Source organism: Ranitomeya imitator, chromosome 3, assembly GCF_032444005.1.
Source record: "Ranitomeya imitator isolate aRanImi1 chromosome 3, aRanImi1.pri, whole genome shotgun sequence".
Taxonomy (NCBI): domain Eukaryota; kingdom Metazoa; phylum Chordata; class Amphibia; order Anura; family Dendrobatidae; genus Ranitomeya; species Ranitomeya imitator.
The window spans coordinates 19239507-19255078 of record NC_091284.1 but is presented as its reverse complement, the minus strand read 5'-3'; the positions used below and the strand labels follow the sequence as shown (position 1 = coordinate 19255078).

At 46.0% G+C, this 15572-nt stretch overlaps 1 protein-coding gene across 2 annotated transcripts in view; it reads left to right on the top strand.

Annotated features, from left to right (window-relative positions):
- The first annotated feature begins 488 nt into the window (after positions 1-488).
- Positions 489-15572, top strand: part of LSAMP (limbic system associated membrane protein) — a 1005909-nt gene continuing 990825 nt past the window's right edge. The window contains exon 1 of one of the 2 annotated variants that reach the window (XM_069760567.1): positions 489-1116. In XM_069760567.1, the coding sequence (XP_069616668.1) occupies positions 959-1116 (158 nt within the window). In that variant the 5' untranslated portion in view covers positions 489-958. The remainder of the gene's footprint in view (positions 1117-15572) is intronic. The other variant, XM_069760568.1, reaches the window with a different exon arrangement.

The window sequence follows — 15572 nt, the reverse complement described above, 5'->3', positions numbered from 1 at the left end:
GCTGGATTCGAACCCACAACCTCGGCGTCCGGGTCCTGGGTTCGAATCCGACCGTGGACGATATCCGGGTGGAGTTTGTAAATTTTTCTTGTGGTGGTGTAAGACTCATCCACACATCCCCGGCTTCCTCCCACGCTCCAGAATCCTACAGATAGGTTTTTATGATACATTATTTCAGTTTTTACACAGGACTGCAGGCGAAGCTATGGCATAGTAATAGCTGAGTTCTCACGGACGCCGCACATGTCTCAGATCCACAACAACACCCCAGAAAACGTGCGAGGCACAAGTGTCTCCGGCGCTGCCTTCCAATTGGGAGAAGCAAGTATTTCCCCATGAATTGGTGGCGGGAGGGGGGTTGTTGTGGGAGAAAAGCCGGATCCAGTGTTCTCCCCCTTACAATCCAGGCAGGTTTCTGCTCTTCTTTATGGAGATCCGCCTCCATCCCCCTCCCTTCCCTTCGCTCTCTCCATCCATCTCTGTGAGCTTGGGAAAGTGGGTTAGTGAAGGAACCTTGTGTACACAATCTCGGTCCTGGCAGCAGCGGCAGCCGCACGTCCCCTCCGCTCCGCTCCCGCTACTTGTAACTCTGGGATTGTGGTTCTGGATTTCCTTCTCTGGATCATCCTAGAAAAAAAACAAAAAAAATCCAAAAATAGCAAAAACTGCAGAATCCAAACATCCCCCCACCCCCCTCTCCATCTCTCCGCTTACTTTGGGAAACTGCATGAAGATCCTGATCTTCTCCGATCCTTGGGATTGATTAACTTTGGGATTTAAAACAAGCAAACTTGATTTTTGGTTGGAATTTTTTTTTTTTCATGGTTTTTGGCAAAAATTTGTTTTTTTGGGAAGCAAGTTCTAGATATATTTTTTTTAAGTCTTTCTCTAGATTTGATTGTTTTTTTTTTTTTGTTTTTTTTTGTCTTCTCACGTTGTGATTGTAAAGTGGTTGACCATGGTTTGGAGGTGGCAAGCAGCAGACAGGAACCAGTTGCCTCTTCTGCTTCTAAGACTCCTTTGCCTTCTCCCAACAGGATTGCCCGTCCGCAGCGTGGATTTTAACCGAAGCACAGATAACATCACTGTCCGGCAAGGGGATACAGCTGTACTCAGGTAGGGGGCGCTCCGCCTGCTTCTTCTTCTTCTGCTCTTTATGTTGACATGTTGGAGGCTACTTTAGTCATCTAAGGTGCTGGACTACACGAGAGTGGAGGAGTGGTACCAGGAGGTGTCCACCACAAAGGTCTTCTCCTACTTCCCTGCTTACTCCTTGCTCTTGAGTCTACAAGGATGTGCAATTGCGGTGCTACCATTGACACCTAACGTCCTCCTCCACTCCTGGTGTCAGTATTTTCTAAAGTCTACCTTGCTCGATTGACTCTTCTCATCATGTGAGGATGATCGAAGGTTCATCACGTGCTCATTGCAACCTCCATCCGTCTTTTGCACAGTAGTCACATCGCAGTCCTCCTGGTGGAACGAATGAGGACTTGGGGTCTTCTAAAATGTCCATGTTTATTGAGATGCAGGCATGGATTGGGTTGGGAGCCTGTGTGATACGGTTGGAGGAGCTGGCACGGTACCTATATCTAGTGCGACACTAGATGGCTTTCCAGGCATGGAGGGAGTTAAGCGTTCTGTTGCTGGGAACATAGGCATGCTAGGATTTGCTGACACCTCATAGCTGCTAGCGTTCACGTCAAGGAGCCCCTAGTAGTTGTGAGGGCACATCTTCATCATGGCCGTAGGGAATGGTCCATGCCGTGACACAGGACTATCTGCAGAGCCAAGCCTGCCCAGTAGACTTCACTCTCTACCAGAGCTCACGTCGTGGTGGCTGCAGTGACACCAAGATACACACTGGACAAGGCTATGGAGCACTGCAGCATTCTGCGTAGAGGGACACAAGGAGCCAAATTTATTAACTCCATAGTTGTCGTAGGCGCCTTCTTCTTCTTCTCGTTGACCAGGTCTAGTCCTTAGAGGCTCCTTAGGGCATCACGTTAAAGACAGTCGGGTTAATTAGTGCTGCACGATAACGTCTGCGTGCAAAAGGCAGGATAGGCTGGAAACGGGCTGCGTTATTGGTCCTTGGAGGACCGGGATGGAGAAGCAGGAGTTAACCCGTTAAACGTCATGTTGTTGATGGAGCTTGAGGTCTTCTAAAGCTTACTGACCTTGCACATCCCATAGCGCGTCATTAACACACTGAAGCGTGCTCCATCCAGGTGTGAGCGCAGTGAAGTGGAGCAGAGGAGCATTGCAACTTGACGAGGGCGTGCAAAATGCCACGGTGGCGGTGTCAATGGTGGTTGAGTCATTGTGATGACGGCTCGTGGTCAATTCATTGAGTAGGGCAGGATATTAACCTATGCCAACGTAAACTCATGTCATCGTGGTCTATGAAACCAACCCATGCGATGACGAGATGGAGATGCACGTTCATGCTTCCACCCATGACGATTGTGATACCTTGGCTTCTGTGAAGCCCCATCTAGTGCTACATATTGGCCATGTATGATGTTCTTCTCGATAGACTATTGCCCTGCAGATACGCACATCTCATGGATTGTCATCCATAAAACTCAACCCAACACACAGTGTCCTAGTGGTCGTTCTCCAGGTTCTGGAGCAGCGTACTGTGTACCGGGGTGGACAATGCTTGACGCTGAGTGTTTGTGGGATGTACGGGGATTATCACACCATGTCCCTATCCACTTAGCATGTTGCACTTGGACCTCAGGACATGTCCCATCTACAGGTTATGTGTAAAGACCTGAACGTCTAATCTGGTCGGCTGCTTAAAGGGATTGTCAAATTGACAAGAGTAGGATGTTCAATGGCGAGGAATCTCTCTGAGAAGATTAGAAAGGTTTTTGCAAAGTCTTGTAAGATCTTAGACTCATGGTATAATTTTCGATGGAATTTATAGGCATCGCGTAAATTGATTTTATGGATTATTCCACACCTTCGAATTACGATAAAGCCCCCAAACTTCTGGCTCTCAAGCTGGTACAAAAACTGCAATTCCTATGGTGCCCTCATAGATTGTGGCCAGGGAAGTTTTGCAAGAGCTGGAGAGCCATTGTTTGGACACCACTTGATTATAACATGGTGGGACTTGTCTAGTTGTAGAGTCACAGGACCATGATGAAAATTATCGAGGGTCCCTGGAACCAGAATTGTAGATATAAGTGATTGCTTTGTTTCCAAAGACCTTTTAGACCTTTTTAGCTTTAATCAAACACAATGTCGTAGAGTTCTGAAAATACCGGATCACAATGGTTCCGTACTGTCTGGTCTGATAGGAGTGACACATTGTATAAAAATGAGGACACTTAGAACAGAAGAAGGGTCATAAATATCACATGAGGCCCAAAAAAGAACGAAAAGCACCAAGAAGTGGAGGGGGTCCCAGTGGTTATACTGCCCCCAGTGTCGGAGGCAAGGAATGATCGGCTGACCCATAGTCTGACTGCAGCGGTATGAAGGTGCGTATTTATATCTAGCATAAAACCCCCATTTTCTTAGTTGCTCGGGTGGGGGCTACTTCAAGTGAAGCTTCAGTCCTAAAACTTTGGCAAGCGTTACTGGTGTGAGTTGGTTACAAAAGGTAAAAAAAAATCGAAACGACGTTTTGGCCGCATGGGGCCTTTTTCAAGCCACATAAATGTATGTACTCCTCTTATTATATTTGACTTGAAAAAGGTCCCATGTGGCCGAAACGTTGTTTCCATTTTGTGCCATTTTGTAAGTGTTAGACGATAAAAAGATTCCTTGGAGGAGAACGTCTGGTGCCTTGGACCTTCTTCCATTTTTAATGATCTGGTGACATTGTGCGCAGCTTCTCCATGACTGCATGGACCATGGAGTGGTGGTGCATGGGAGAAGACATTATTCTAAACTGGTGGGAGCCAATTGGAGGGAATCGTCAATACTGCAACTACAGTGGTCAAGGCATAAGAGACTCAGATGTCAGCAGTGGACTTATATATTGTAGACCTGTCCTATCAGAATATGGGGGTCCGATACCTGGCATCCCTGTCGATTACCCAATAGGTCATTAGTCATTGATATATACTGAAGTCAATAGGAGCTGCAGTACCCAATTCCACCACTATGCTGTGTATGGAGCTGTGCCATCATTCCATGGTGGCTGGATCTGGTCACGGTGCATCAATGGCGGAGTCATGAGTCAGATCTGGTATTGATGATGGGTCCACCACCATAGTCCTGGACATCCCCTTTAAGTAACACTAATCGCTATTTACAGGCTTATTATGGGCGACTTGGACAATGAAAGTATCATTTTAATTTTCCCGTCTCTTAAGACTCACGATTTCCTTCAATTCATATCATCTTTCAAAAAGAAAAAACGTGCGCCATCAAACTCGTAAAAGCCGTAAGCGCAAGTTCCCGGCTCGCGAACACGTCTACTCCAAGGATATTCTCAACTACCTGCGGAGAAAAAGAAGTTTTATCTCACGGATTAGTTCAAAGGATGAAAGTGAATATTCTTTAATTAAGGATTTATTGTTTCTGCTCAAAAACGAAGAATCCTGTAAAAAAGAAAAATAGAAAAAAGTCAGATGATTGCAAAAAGTTTCAAAAATGTGAGGGAAATGCCTGGTTCTGATTACACTGGTGGCCCCATAAGTGCAGCCAATGGCCGCCCCATAGGGCCACTTTCCGTACACATCCTTATTGCACATCTTCATTATAAAACCAGTCTGGTGGGCTTCTATTGTAGCGTATTGTCCCCAGCAGGAGATGAAACCACCATGACACCCTCCGGGGGAACCGTCTGGATATTGTTGGACAGTACATAGGATTCCTACCCAGTGTAGTCCACAAATTACATGCGCTGCCAACTAGTGGTCGCAAGTGGAGCTGCAAATATTTTTACATTGCTACAATACTTTACTTGGATGCTTAGAATCATATCATGTTTATTTTTTGTGTTAATTTTTCTTTTTTCTATGCTATGATTTTTATTAAAAATTAAAAGAAAAGAAATCTTGAAATTTTCACAGTGACCACTTTTTAGACTCCTCTGTTTCAAGAAATTTACACGCACATTAGCAGCAATGAACAGAATCATACACTATATAGTCTATCAAAGCATCTAATGGACATGTGCAAAGGAGGAGGAGGAGGTGAGCTGTGACATCACCTATTGTGAATGGTGGATCCTGTGTTATCTACTGTATATAGCGGTGTTAGCAGTGATTGTACAGGAGGAGGAGGTGAGCTGTGACATCACCTATTGTGAATGGTGGATCCTGTATTATCTGCTGTATATAGAGGTATTATCAGTCATTGTACAGGAGGAGGAGGAGGAGGTGAGCTGTGACATCACCTATTGTGAATGGTGGATCCTGTGTTATCTACTGTATATATAGAGGTGTTATCAGTCATTGTACAGGAGGAGGAGGTGAGCTGTGACATCACCTATTGTGAATGGTGGATCCTGTGTTATCTACTGTATATAGCGGTGTTAGCAGTGATTGTACAGGAGGAGGAGGTGAGCTGTGACATCACCTATTGTGAATGGTGGATCCTGTATTATCTGCTGTAGATAGAGGTATTATCAGTCATTGTACAGGAGGAGGAGGAGGTGAGCTGTGACATCACCTATTGTGAATGGTGGATCCTGTGTTATCTACTGTATATATAGAGGTGTTATCAGTCATTGTACAGGAGGAGGAGGTGAGCTGTGACATCACCTATTGTGAATGGTGGATCCTGTGTTATCTACTGTATATAGAGGTGTTATCAGTAATTGTACAGGAGGAGGAGGAGGTGAGCAGTGACATCACCTATTGTGAATGGTGGATCCTGTGTTATCTACTGTATATAGAGGTGTTATCAGTCATTGTACAGGGGAGGAGGTGAGCTGTGACATCATCTATTGTGAATGATGGATCTTGTGTTATCTACTGTATATAGAGGTGTTAACAGTCATTGTACAGGAGGAGGAGGTGAGCTGTGACATCACCTATTGTGAATGGTGGATCCTGTGTTATCTACTGTATATAGAGGTGTTATCAGTCATTGTACAGGAGGAGGAGGTGAGCTGTGACATCACCTAATGTGAATGGTGGATCCTGTGTTATCTACTGTATATAGAAGTGTCATCAGTCATTGTACAGGAAGAGGAGGTGAGCTGTGACATCACCTATTGTGAATGGTGGATCCTGTGTTATCTCCTGTATATAGAGGTGTTATCAGTCATTGTACAGGAGGAGGAGGAGGTGAGCTGTGACATCACCTATTGTGAATGGTGGATGCTGTGTTATCTACTGTATATAGAGGTGTTATCAGTCATTGTACAGGAGGAGAAGGTGAGCTGTGATGTCACCTATTGTGAATGCTGGATCCTGTGTTATCTACTGTATATAGATGTGTTATCAGTCATTGTACAGGAGGAGGAGGTGAGCAGTGACATCGCCTATTGTGAATGGTGGATCCTGTGTTATCTACTGTATATAGAGGTGTTATCAGTCATTGTACAGGAGGAGGAGGTGAGCTGTGACATCATCTATTGTGAATGATGGATCTTGTGTTATCTACTGTATATAGAGGTGTTAACAGTCATTGTACAGGAGGAGGAGGTGAGCTGTGACATCACCTATTGTGAATGGTGGATCCTGTGTTATCTACTGTATATAGAGGTGCTATCAGTCATTGTACAGGAGAAGGAGGAGGTGAGCTGTGACATCACCTAATGTGAATGGTGGATCTTGTGTTATCTACTGTATATAGAAGTGTCATCAGTCATTGTACAGGAGGAGGAGGTGAGCTGTGACATCACCTATTGTGATTGGTGGATCCTGTGTCCGCTGTAGGTAGAGGTGTTACCAATCATTGTAGTTTTGCCTTTGATGATAAAGAGCCTGCTGAAAACTCTTCCTGAGTTATGTAGTTTGAGCCTAAATTAGCCCCAGTGGTCAGTGTGCAAATTGCAAGATTACTATTGTTTTCTATTAAATAGCGGGATTTAAACAATAAGTGATTTTCTAAGTGCACATTCCCTCTATCTACACAGAGCGTGGACCCTTCTTAGTTACATTGTAATCTTTGCTGTTACCATTGTACATACAGGACAGATCATCAATGAGATCTAATGGGGAATCTGTTCTCTTCGTACAATAGACCCAAAGTCGCCCCCGCGCTCATTGTCTTTACTGGATCTTTGGATATTAATCTGGTGTCAGATCATTGTCTCCCCTTCTTCCCAGAGCCATAACTTTTTTATTTTTCCATCAATATGGTCATGTGAGGGCTTGTTGTTTGCGGGATATGTTGTACTTTTGAACAACACCATTGGTTTTAACATATCATGTACTGGAAAACGTGAAAACGTTATGCCGTTTAGCGATCGGTTAATTCTTTTTTTATATTGATAGATTGGGCGATTCTGAATGCCGTGTATGTGTATGTTTGATACTTTTATTGTTTTATTTTGAATGGGGCGAAAGGGGGGTGAGATGATCTTTTATATTTTTTCAATTTTTTTTATATTTTTAAAAACTTTTTTTTTTTAACTTTTTGCATTCTTCAATGGGAGACTAGAAGCTGCAATAACCCAGTTCGGTTCTGCTACATACAGGCAAGGCTGCCACTAGGAATTTTGGGGCCCCATACTGGCAAAGTTTTCATGGCCCCCTTGAGACTCCACCTGGGGTCCACCCCTTGAACTGTCCACAGTCCCACCGCTCTCTCTTGGAAAAACTCCACATTCTCACCAATCACTCATTATCAGTTCCCATCACCAGATCACACATATATCCAGCAGCTTTTGTTTTGACCAAAAGATTTTTTAAGCCGCCACCACAACTAGGCAGACTCTTTTAGCCGGGCCCTACTCTACTCTATCATTTGTTAAAATATCCAATGCAATTTTTGTATATTTTTATTTATTTTCCAATTTTTAAAATGACCAATAATATCACATACAAGGAACAAATACCACCGCACCATGACCAGACACCATATTATCACCACATAGTGACCTATAATACCACATACATACAAGGAACAAATACCACCACACCATGTCTAGACCATATATGACCACCACATTGTGACCAAATAATAGGACATACAAGGAATAAATACCACCACACCATGACCAGGCCACATATTACCACCACATAGTGACCAAATAACAGCACATACCAGGAACAAATACCGCCACACCATGGCCAGACAACATATTACCACCACATAGTGACTGAATACTACAATACTGATCATTAATAAAAAACAATACTAATATCACCATAAGTGCCATTATACAGGTGATCGGTACTTAGCATGCAGTGTCTGTTTACAGGTAATTTAGTGATTACCGGTGACATTATACACAGGAGTTCTGTATATAGTGTACAGGTAATACAGTGATCAATAGTGACATACGCACGAGCGCTGTATATATTGTACAGGTTATATAGTGATCAATGACATTATACACAGGAGCTCTGTATACAGTGTCAGTGTAAAGGTAATACAGTGATCAATGGTGACATTATACACAAGAGCCCTGTATATAGTATACAGTGTATAGTGTCAGTGTACAGGTAACACACTGACTCACCAGGGACGTCTCTAGGTGAAGTCATTCATCTTTGCTTTTCATCTTCATGCACAGACCGCCATCAATTCTTCCAGCCAGAGCTCATCTCAGCAGAAAATGACAGTTATCAAGAGCACCGCTTGCTAAACACATTACTTTAATTTTTTGCCAACTTCTACACTACAGCAGACGAAGAAGAAAAATTCGACATAGTGTCGCTCTGCACAGTAACAGGACTGCCCTCCCCCCCTCCCCCCATTTAAAACAGTATCCTCAAAAAAAAAAAAAAAACATGACTGCACTAATATCCCTTAATTAACCCTTATGGTAATAATATCTCCCATCCTGGCGCCCGTGTGTCTCATTCCATATGTTCTCCCATCTTACCCTCATCAGTATCCTTTCTGCCCCATGTGATGTCCCGTGATCCTGCCTCATCTGTCCCATGATCCTGCTCCATCTGTCCCATGATCCTGCCCCATCTGCCCCATGATTCTGCCCCATCTGTCTTCATTGTATCCATCCTGCACCATGTGTCTCCATCCTGCCCCATGATCCTACACCATGTGTCTCCATACTGCTCCATGATCCTGCCCCATCTGTCTCATCCTGTCCCATGATCCTACCCCATCTGTCTCCATCCTACCCCATGATCCTACCCCATCTGTCTCCATCCTGCCTCATGATCCTGCCTCATGTGTCTCTATCTTGCTCCATGATCCTGCCCCCTATGTCTCCATTCTTGCCCCCTGTGTCTCCATTCTTGCCCCCTGTGTCTCCATTCTTGCCCCGTGTCTCCATTCTTGCCCCCTGTGTCTCCATTCTTGCCTCGTGTCTCCATTCTTGCCCCGTGTTTCCATTCTTGCCCCCTGTGTCTCCATTCTTGCCCCCTGTGTCTCCATCCTGCCCCCTGTGTCTCCATTATTACCTCTTATGTCTCCATTCTTGCCCCGTGTCTCCATTCTTGCCCCGTGTTTCCATTCTTGCCCCCTGTGTCTCCATTCTTGCCCCCTGTGTCTCCATCCTGCCCCCTGTGTCTCCATTATTACCTCTTATGTCTCCATTCTTGCCCACTGTGTCTCCATTCCTGCCTCCTGTGTCTCCATTCCTGCCTCCTATGTCTCCATTCTTGCCCCCTGTGTCTCCAATACTGCCCCCTGTGTCTCCATTCTTGCCCCATGTCTCCATTCTTGCCCCCTGTGTCTCCATTCTTGCCCCGTGTCTCCATTCTAGCCCCCTGTGTCTCCATTCTTGCCCCCTGTGTCTCCATTCTTGCCTCCTGTGTCTCCATTCTTGCCCTGTGTCTCCATTCTTGCCCCCTGTGTCTCCATTCTTGCCCCCTGTGTCTCCATTCTTGCCTCCTGTGTCTCCATTCTTGCCTCCTGTGTCTCCATTCTTGCCCCTAGTCTCCATTCTCGCCCTCTGTGTCTCCATTCTTGCCTCCTGTGTCTCCATTCTTGCCTCCTGTGTCTCCATTCTTGCCCTGTGTCTCCATTCTTGCCCCCTGTGTCTCCATTCTTGCCCCCTGTGTCTCCATTCTTGCCCCCTGTGTCTCCATTCTTGCCTCCTGTGTCTCCATTCCTGCCTCCTGTGTCTCCATTCTTGCCCAGTGTTTCCATTCTTGCCCACTGTGTCTCCATTCTTGCCCCCTGTGTCTCCATTCTTGCCCCGTGTCTCCATTCTTGCCCAGTGTTTCCATTCTTGCCCCGTGTCTCCATTCTTGCCCAGTGTTTCCATTCTTGCCCACTGTGTCTCCATTCTTGCCCCCTGTGTCTCCACTCTTGCCCCGTGTCTCCATTCTTGCCCCCTGTGTCTCCATTCTTGCCCCCTGTGTCTCCATTCTTGCCCCGTGTCTCCATTCTTGCCCCGTGTTTCCATTCTTGCCCCCTGTGTCTCCATTCTTGCCCCCTGTGTCTCCATTCTTGCCCCCTGTGTCTCCATTCTTGCCCCGTGTCTCCATTCTTGCCCCCTGTGTCTCCATTCTTGCCCCCTGTGTCTCCATTCTTGCCCCGTGTCTCCATTCTTGCCCCGTGTTTCCATTCTTGCCCCCTGTGTCTCCATTCTTGCCCCCTGTGTCTCCATCCTGCCCCCTGTGTCTCCATTATTACCTCTTATGTCTCCATTCTTGCCCCGTGTCTCCATTCTTGCCCCGTGTTTCCATTCTTGCCCCCTGTGTCTCCATTCTTGCCCCCTGTGTCTCCATCCTGCCCCCTGTGTCTCCATTATTACCTCTTATGTCTCCATTCTTGCCCACTGTGTCTCCATTCCTGCCTCCTGTGTCTCCATTCCTGCCTCCTATGTCTCCATTCTTGCCCCCTGTGTCTCCAATACTGCCCCCTGTGTCTCCATTCTTGCCCCATGTCTCCATTCTTGCCCCCTGTGTCTCCATTCTTGCCCCGTGTCTCCATTCTAGCCCCCTGTGTCTCCATTCTTGCCCCCTGTGTCTCCATTCTTGCCTCCTGTGTCTCCATTCTTGCCCTGTGTCTCCATTCTTGCCCCCTGTGTCTCCATTCTTGCCCCCTGTGTCTCCATTCTTGCCTCCTGTGTCTCCATTCTTGCCTCCTGTGTCTCCATTCTTGCCTCCTGTGTCTCCATTCTTGCCCCTAGTCTCCATTCTCGCCCTCTGTGTCTCCATTCCTGCCTCCTGTGTCTCCATTCTTGCCCAGTGTTTCCATTCTTGCCCACTGTGTCTCCATTCTTGCCCCCTGTGTCTCCATTCTTGCCCCGTGTCTCCATTCTTGCCCAGTGTTTCCATTCTTGCCCCGTGTCTCCATTCTTGCCCAGTGTTTCCATTCTTGCCCACTGTGTCTCCATTCTTGCCCCCTGTGTCTCCACTCTTGCCCCGTGTCTCCATTCTTGCCCAGTGTTTCCATTCTTGCCCCGTGTCTCCATTCTTGCCCCGTGTCTCCATTCTTGCCCCCTGTGTCTCCATTCTTGCCCCATGTCTCCATTCCTGCCTCCTATGTCTCCATTTCTGCCTCCTGTGCAACATTCTTGCCCCGTGTCTCCATTCCTGCCTCCCGTGTCTCCATTCTTGCCCCCTATGTCTCATTTCTTGCCCTGTGTCTCCATTCTTGCCCAGTGTTTCCATTCTTGCCCCGTGTTTCCATTCTTGCCCCGTGTCTCCATTCTTGCCCCGTGTCTCCATTCTTGCCCTGTGTCTCCATTCTTGCCCAGTGTTTCCATTCCTGCATCCTGTGTCTCCATTCTTGCCCCGTGTCTCCATTCTTGCCCCGTGTCTCCATTCTTGCCCCCTATGTCTCCTTTCTTGCCCCGTGTCTCCATTCTCAGATTGGCTGGCGGCTTTTAACTATTGCCGTGCGTCTCGGACGCAGGTTCAGTTACTGCACCGGCAGAATCCTGCCGCTGGGGCCCGATGAGCGGAAGAGACGGGGTCTGATGCGGCCCCCTCTGGTCCTCGGGCCCCTTACGCCAGTCATGGCCCTACATACAGACAATGATCAGATCGCCTGTATGTAGCAGAATTGCTGACTTGCTATGAGCGCCGACCACCGGGCGGCGCTCATAGCAATCCGGCAGTGAAAACCATAGAGGTCTGCTGCCGACCCATTGGTGACCCACGATCATGTGACATGGTCACCGCTGGGCAGGATTAGCAATGTGTTTCCGGTAAGTGTGAGTTAAATGATAATGTCAGAAGTTAACAGCTGCAGGTGGATCACGATTCCACCCGCAGCTGTTGCTGGTACATGTCGGCTGTATATATCAGCTGTCATGTGCCCAGAAAGATGCTGTCTCATCGCTGGAGCCCGCACCAAACAGGGGGAGTCTAACATACTATTACTATTACGCCCAACATCGGAAAGGGGTTAATATTGTATGCCTCTATACACCTGTGTCTTTTCATTCCTTCCTCTGGGCTTAACACATCCCAGGATCCATGGCAACAAAATGACGAGCTTGTGAAAATACAAAAAATGATTTTGTGATACTCTGTCAGGAGATGTTTGTGTTGTATGTATCTGTCTGCTGCCATCCAGTGACCGTGTTGTGAATTGCAGCTGAGAGTTTCCTAGCACGTTGCGATGTAGCCAGAGGCGTAGCTAGGGATTTGGCTCAGGGGGGGCGAAGCTTCTGAGTGCGCCCCTAACCAGGTAACCTTGATTACAACTCGATGACGCCCCCTAATAGTGGAGGAGAACCTCAGCAGATGACCGCGCTGTTACTGAAGATAATCTCTATATAACGACCAATATGGATATTACCGCCATATGGTCAGTGGTAGATACCAGCCCTACAGAACATATAACAGAATGCAGTATAGTTACAGATAATGACTGACGTCCTTACGGATGGAATTGTTACTTTTCCCGTCTTTTCCATCTGGCCCAGACCGACATGACAACTTCTTCCACCCAGGACTCATCTGCAGAGATTACAACAAAGACGCATTTCACTTCTCATATTTAACGCTCCTTCTCTCATCAATGGGGTCAGCCGATACAGTTGAACCTGCGATGACGGGTGGGAGGGGAGCACTGCTGGCATGGGGGCCCCTCATGCTCAGGGACCCCATAGCAGCCGGGTGGCAGAGCATTGAGATTGATACATTTACTGTAGCCTGGCCTTGGGTGGGCCCCTCAGAGCGCGGGGCCCGGAGCGACCGCCCCCCCCATGCCCCCTCCCCCCAAGTAACTACACTACTGGACATAGCATTAAATTTGCATCACGAGAAATCGGAACCACTGGCAAAATCCACAAAGGAGGACACTTTTGTATCTTTCCATCTATTTATTCTGGTGCCCGGATCTCATCTCCCCGATGTCCTATTACTAAAGTTTCACCTCCATCTTCCAAATAAAAGATTTATTGTTCTCTCTTAGGACAATAACACGTTCACCTCCTGAAAACACAATCCTTCTTTTTTTTTTTTTTTTTTTATATATTTCGAGATGTTGCATTTTTCGTTTATTTACTCCTAGAAGACGCATTATCGCCTGGTAATGTAACCCCCCCACCCCCCGACCCGCCATCTCAATTTATGGATAATTTAGCACTTTCATGAAAAACGAAATGATGGATCAATACCAACTGTATATTTAATGCCTGGCCGAGATATTGTGAGGCCGTTCCACCGTTCAGGAGCCGATGCGAGAAAATAAATTGGCTTAAAATGTGGGGACCTGAGAAATACTATTCCCAGAGAAACAATTACCGAGAATATATAGAATATGATTGATTTAATGGCAACTATTCGCCCATCCCAAGAACAGGGTAAACTTTCCAGGCAGCTTAACCATATCGGCGCTGTCTGAAGACGCAACATTGTATCTCATCGCCATTGAAAGTGTCTATTCGTCTTCTGGCTGATTCCGAAAGTTGCCTCTGTCTATAGACACATTGATACATATTTACACTGATGCCCGGGCTGTTACCATGATGGAGAGCCGGCCGGCGGGACGTGGATTTGTAGCCTCTTAGCTCTCATAATAGCAGGTTATGTCTGGGAGGAAACAAAGAGACCAAAGTGATGGATTTACGATGGATTCTCCATCAAATGTAACATCTCGGAAGTGTAGATAAATCAGAGCTGTTCCTGGGATGGAAGAACCATCACGGCTTCATTACTAAGTCAATGGCTTCGACCATGACTCTCAGCATAGAAAAGTTTTCCAAGTTTTTACCAAACTTTTTTGCTTCTCCCAATTGAGCGGAACGTGAGCTGGGATTGAGTCAATCGATGAGATTTACATTTTCCGTTATTTATGTAAAGAAAACTATTTCTACGGGATATCTTGTATAAACTAATAATTCTAAATATTATGTGGAAGTAGGACTAGATGTTGTCACCAAAGTTCCCTTGGTCTATCATCATCATAGACTGAAAAACAAAACAGGGAAAATGAATTTTAGATGTTGGAGTTTGCCAATGATTTGGAGTTCGGAGGTATAGTTTAAAGATTGGACAAGTTGTCGGAACCTCAATAAAGGATGTCTCATTAAGAAAAGCCATATTAAATGATTATTCACTCAAAAATCAAGTTATAATCCACTGATTGCTATGAATCTGAACACTGCAATGCTATGGAAGCCTGATAATGGGTCTATGGAGCACCATCATATATGCTCAGCCTCTCTGCTCAATTCATTGTCTATGGGACTGCCAGAAATAACGGAGCTCTGTTCTCAGCAGTCCCATAGACAATGAATGGAGCAGAAGCTGCACATGTGCACCTCTGACTCATTCCGAATGGGACCTCACCCTCATGGTTCCATATCCCCATTCTCAAGATCATTGGGGGGTCCTAATGGTCAGACCCCTAGCAATCAGCAGATTTATTGGATAGGGAACAATTAGATTTTTTGGGAATAACCCTTTAAGGAACTGAGTCTTTTGACCAAATTTGAGGGCAGTTACAAAAAATGTCTCTCGCTCTAGCGGATCATGCATTATGCAGATAAACCACTAATATCAATGGACGCTGTGCAATACTGCATTTGCCCTGTTGTGGCGCTGCAGGGAAACTGAACACTACAGATCACCGATGATTACTGTAGGACCCTCTGTGATCAACTGTTTGTCACATGACCTTTCCAACAAGTAGGGACTGTCCAAAGTGGAAACATCCTTAAAGTTAGAAGGTCTGTAGTTAGATTTCTTAAAAAATAGTTTAGACTTATCAAACCCTAAATCATGAACTGAATGAAAATTCTTCATGAGAACCAGAATTCCATCATGTAAAACCCATCTAGATACTCGGAGGCCCCATGGGTGGCTCTTAGACTCGCCATGTCCACTAATGAATGATACTCTACAGGCCGCTGCAATAGTTGTTACTGGTGACAATTTGTTTCTTTCCCTGAGAGGTTGGAACAGTTTTGGTCAATATTGATGTTGGTTTTGAACCATTTTGATCTTATTCTGCACCTATTTCTGATATTTTCTCCTAAAAAGCCTCACGAGGATCCACTTCTTAGCGCTGAAAATAGTAAAGGGCATTGTAGAAGTGAAGCGGTGAGGAGCGGCAGC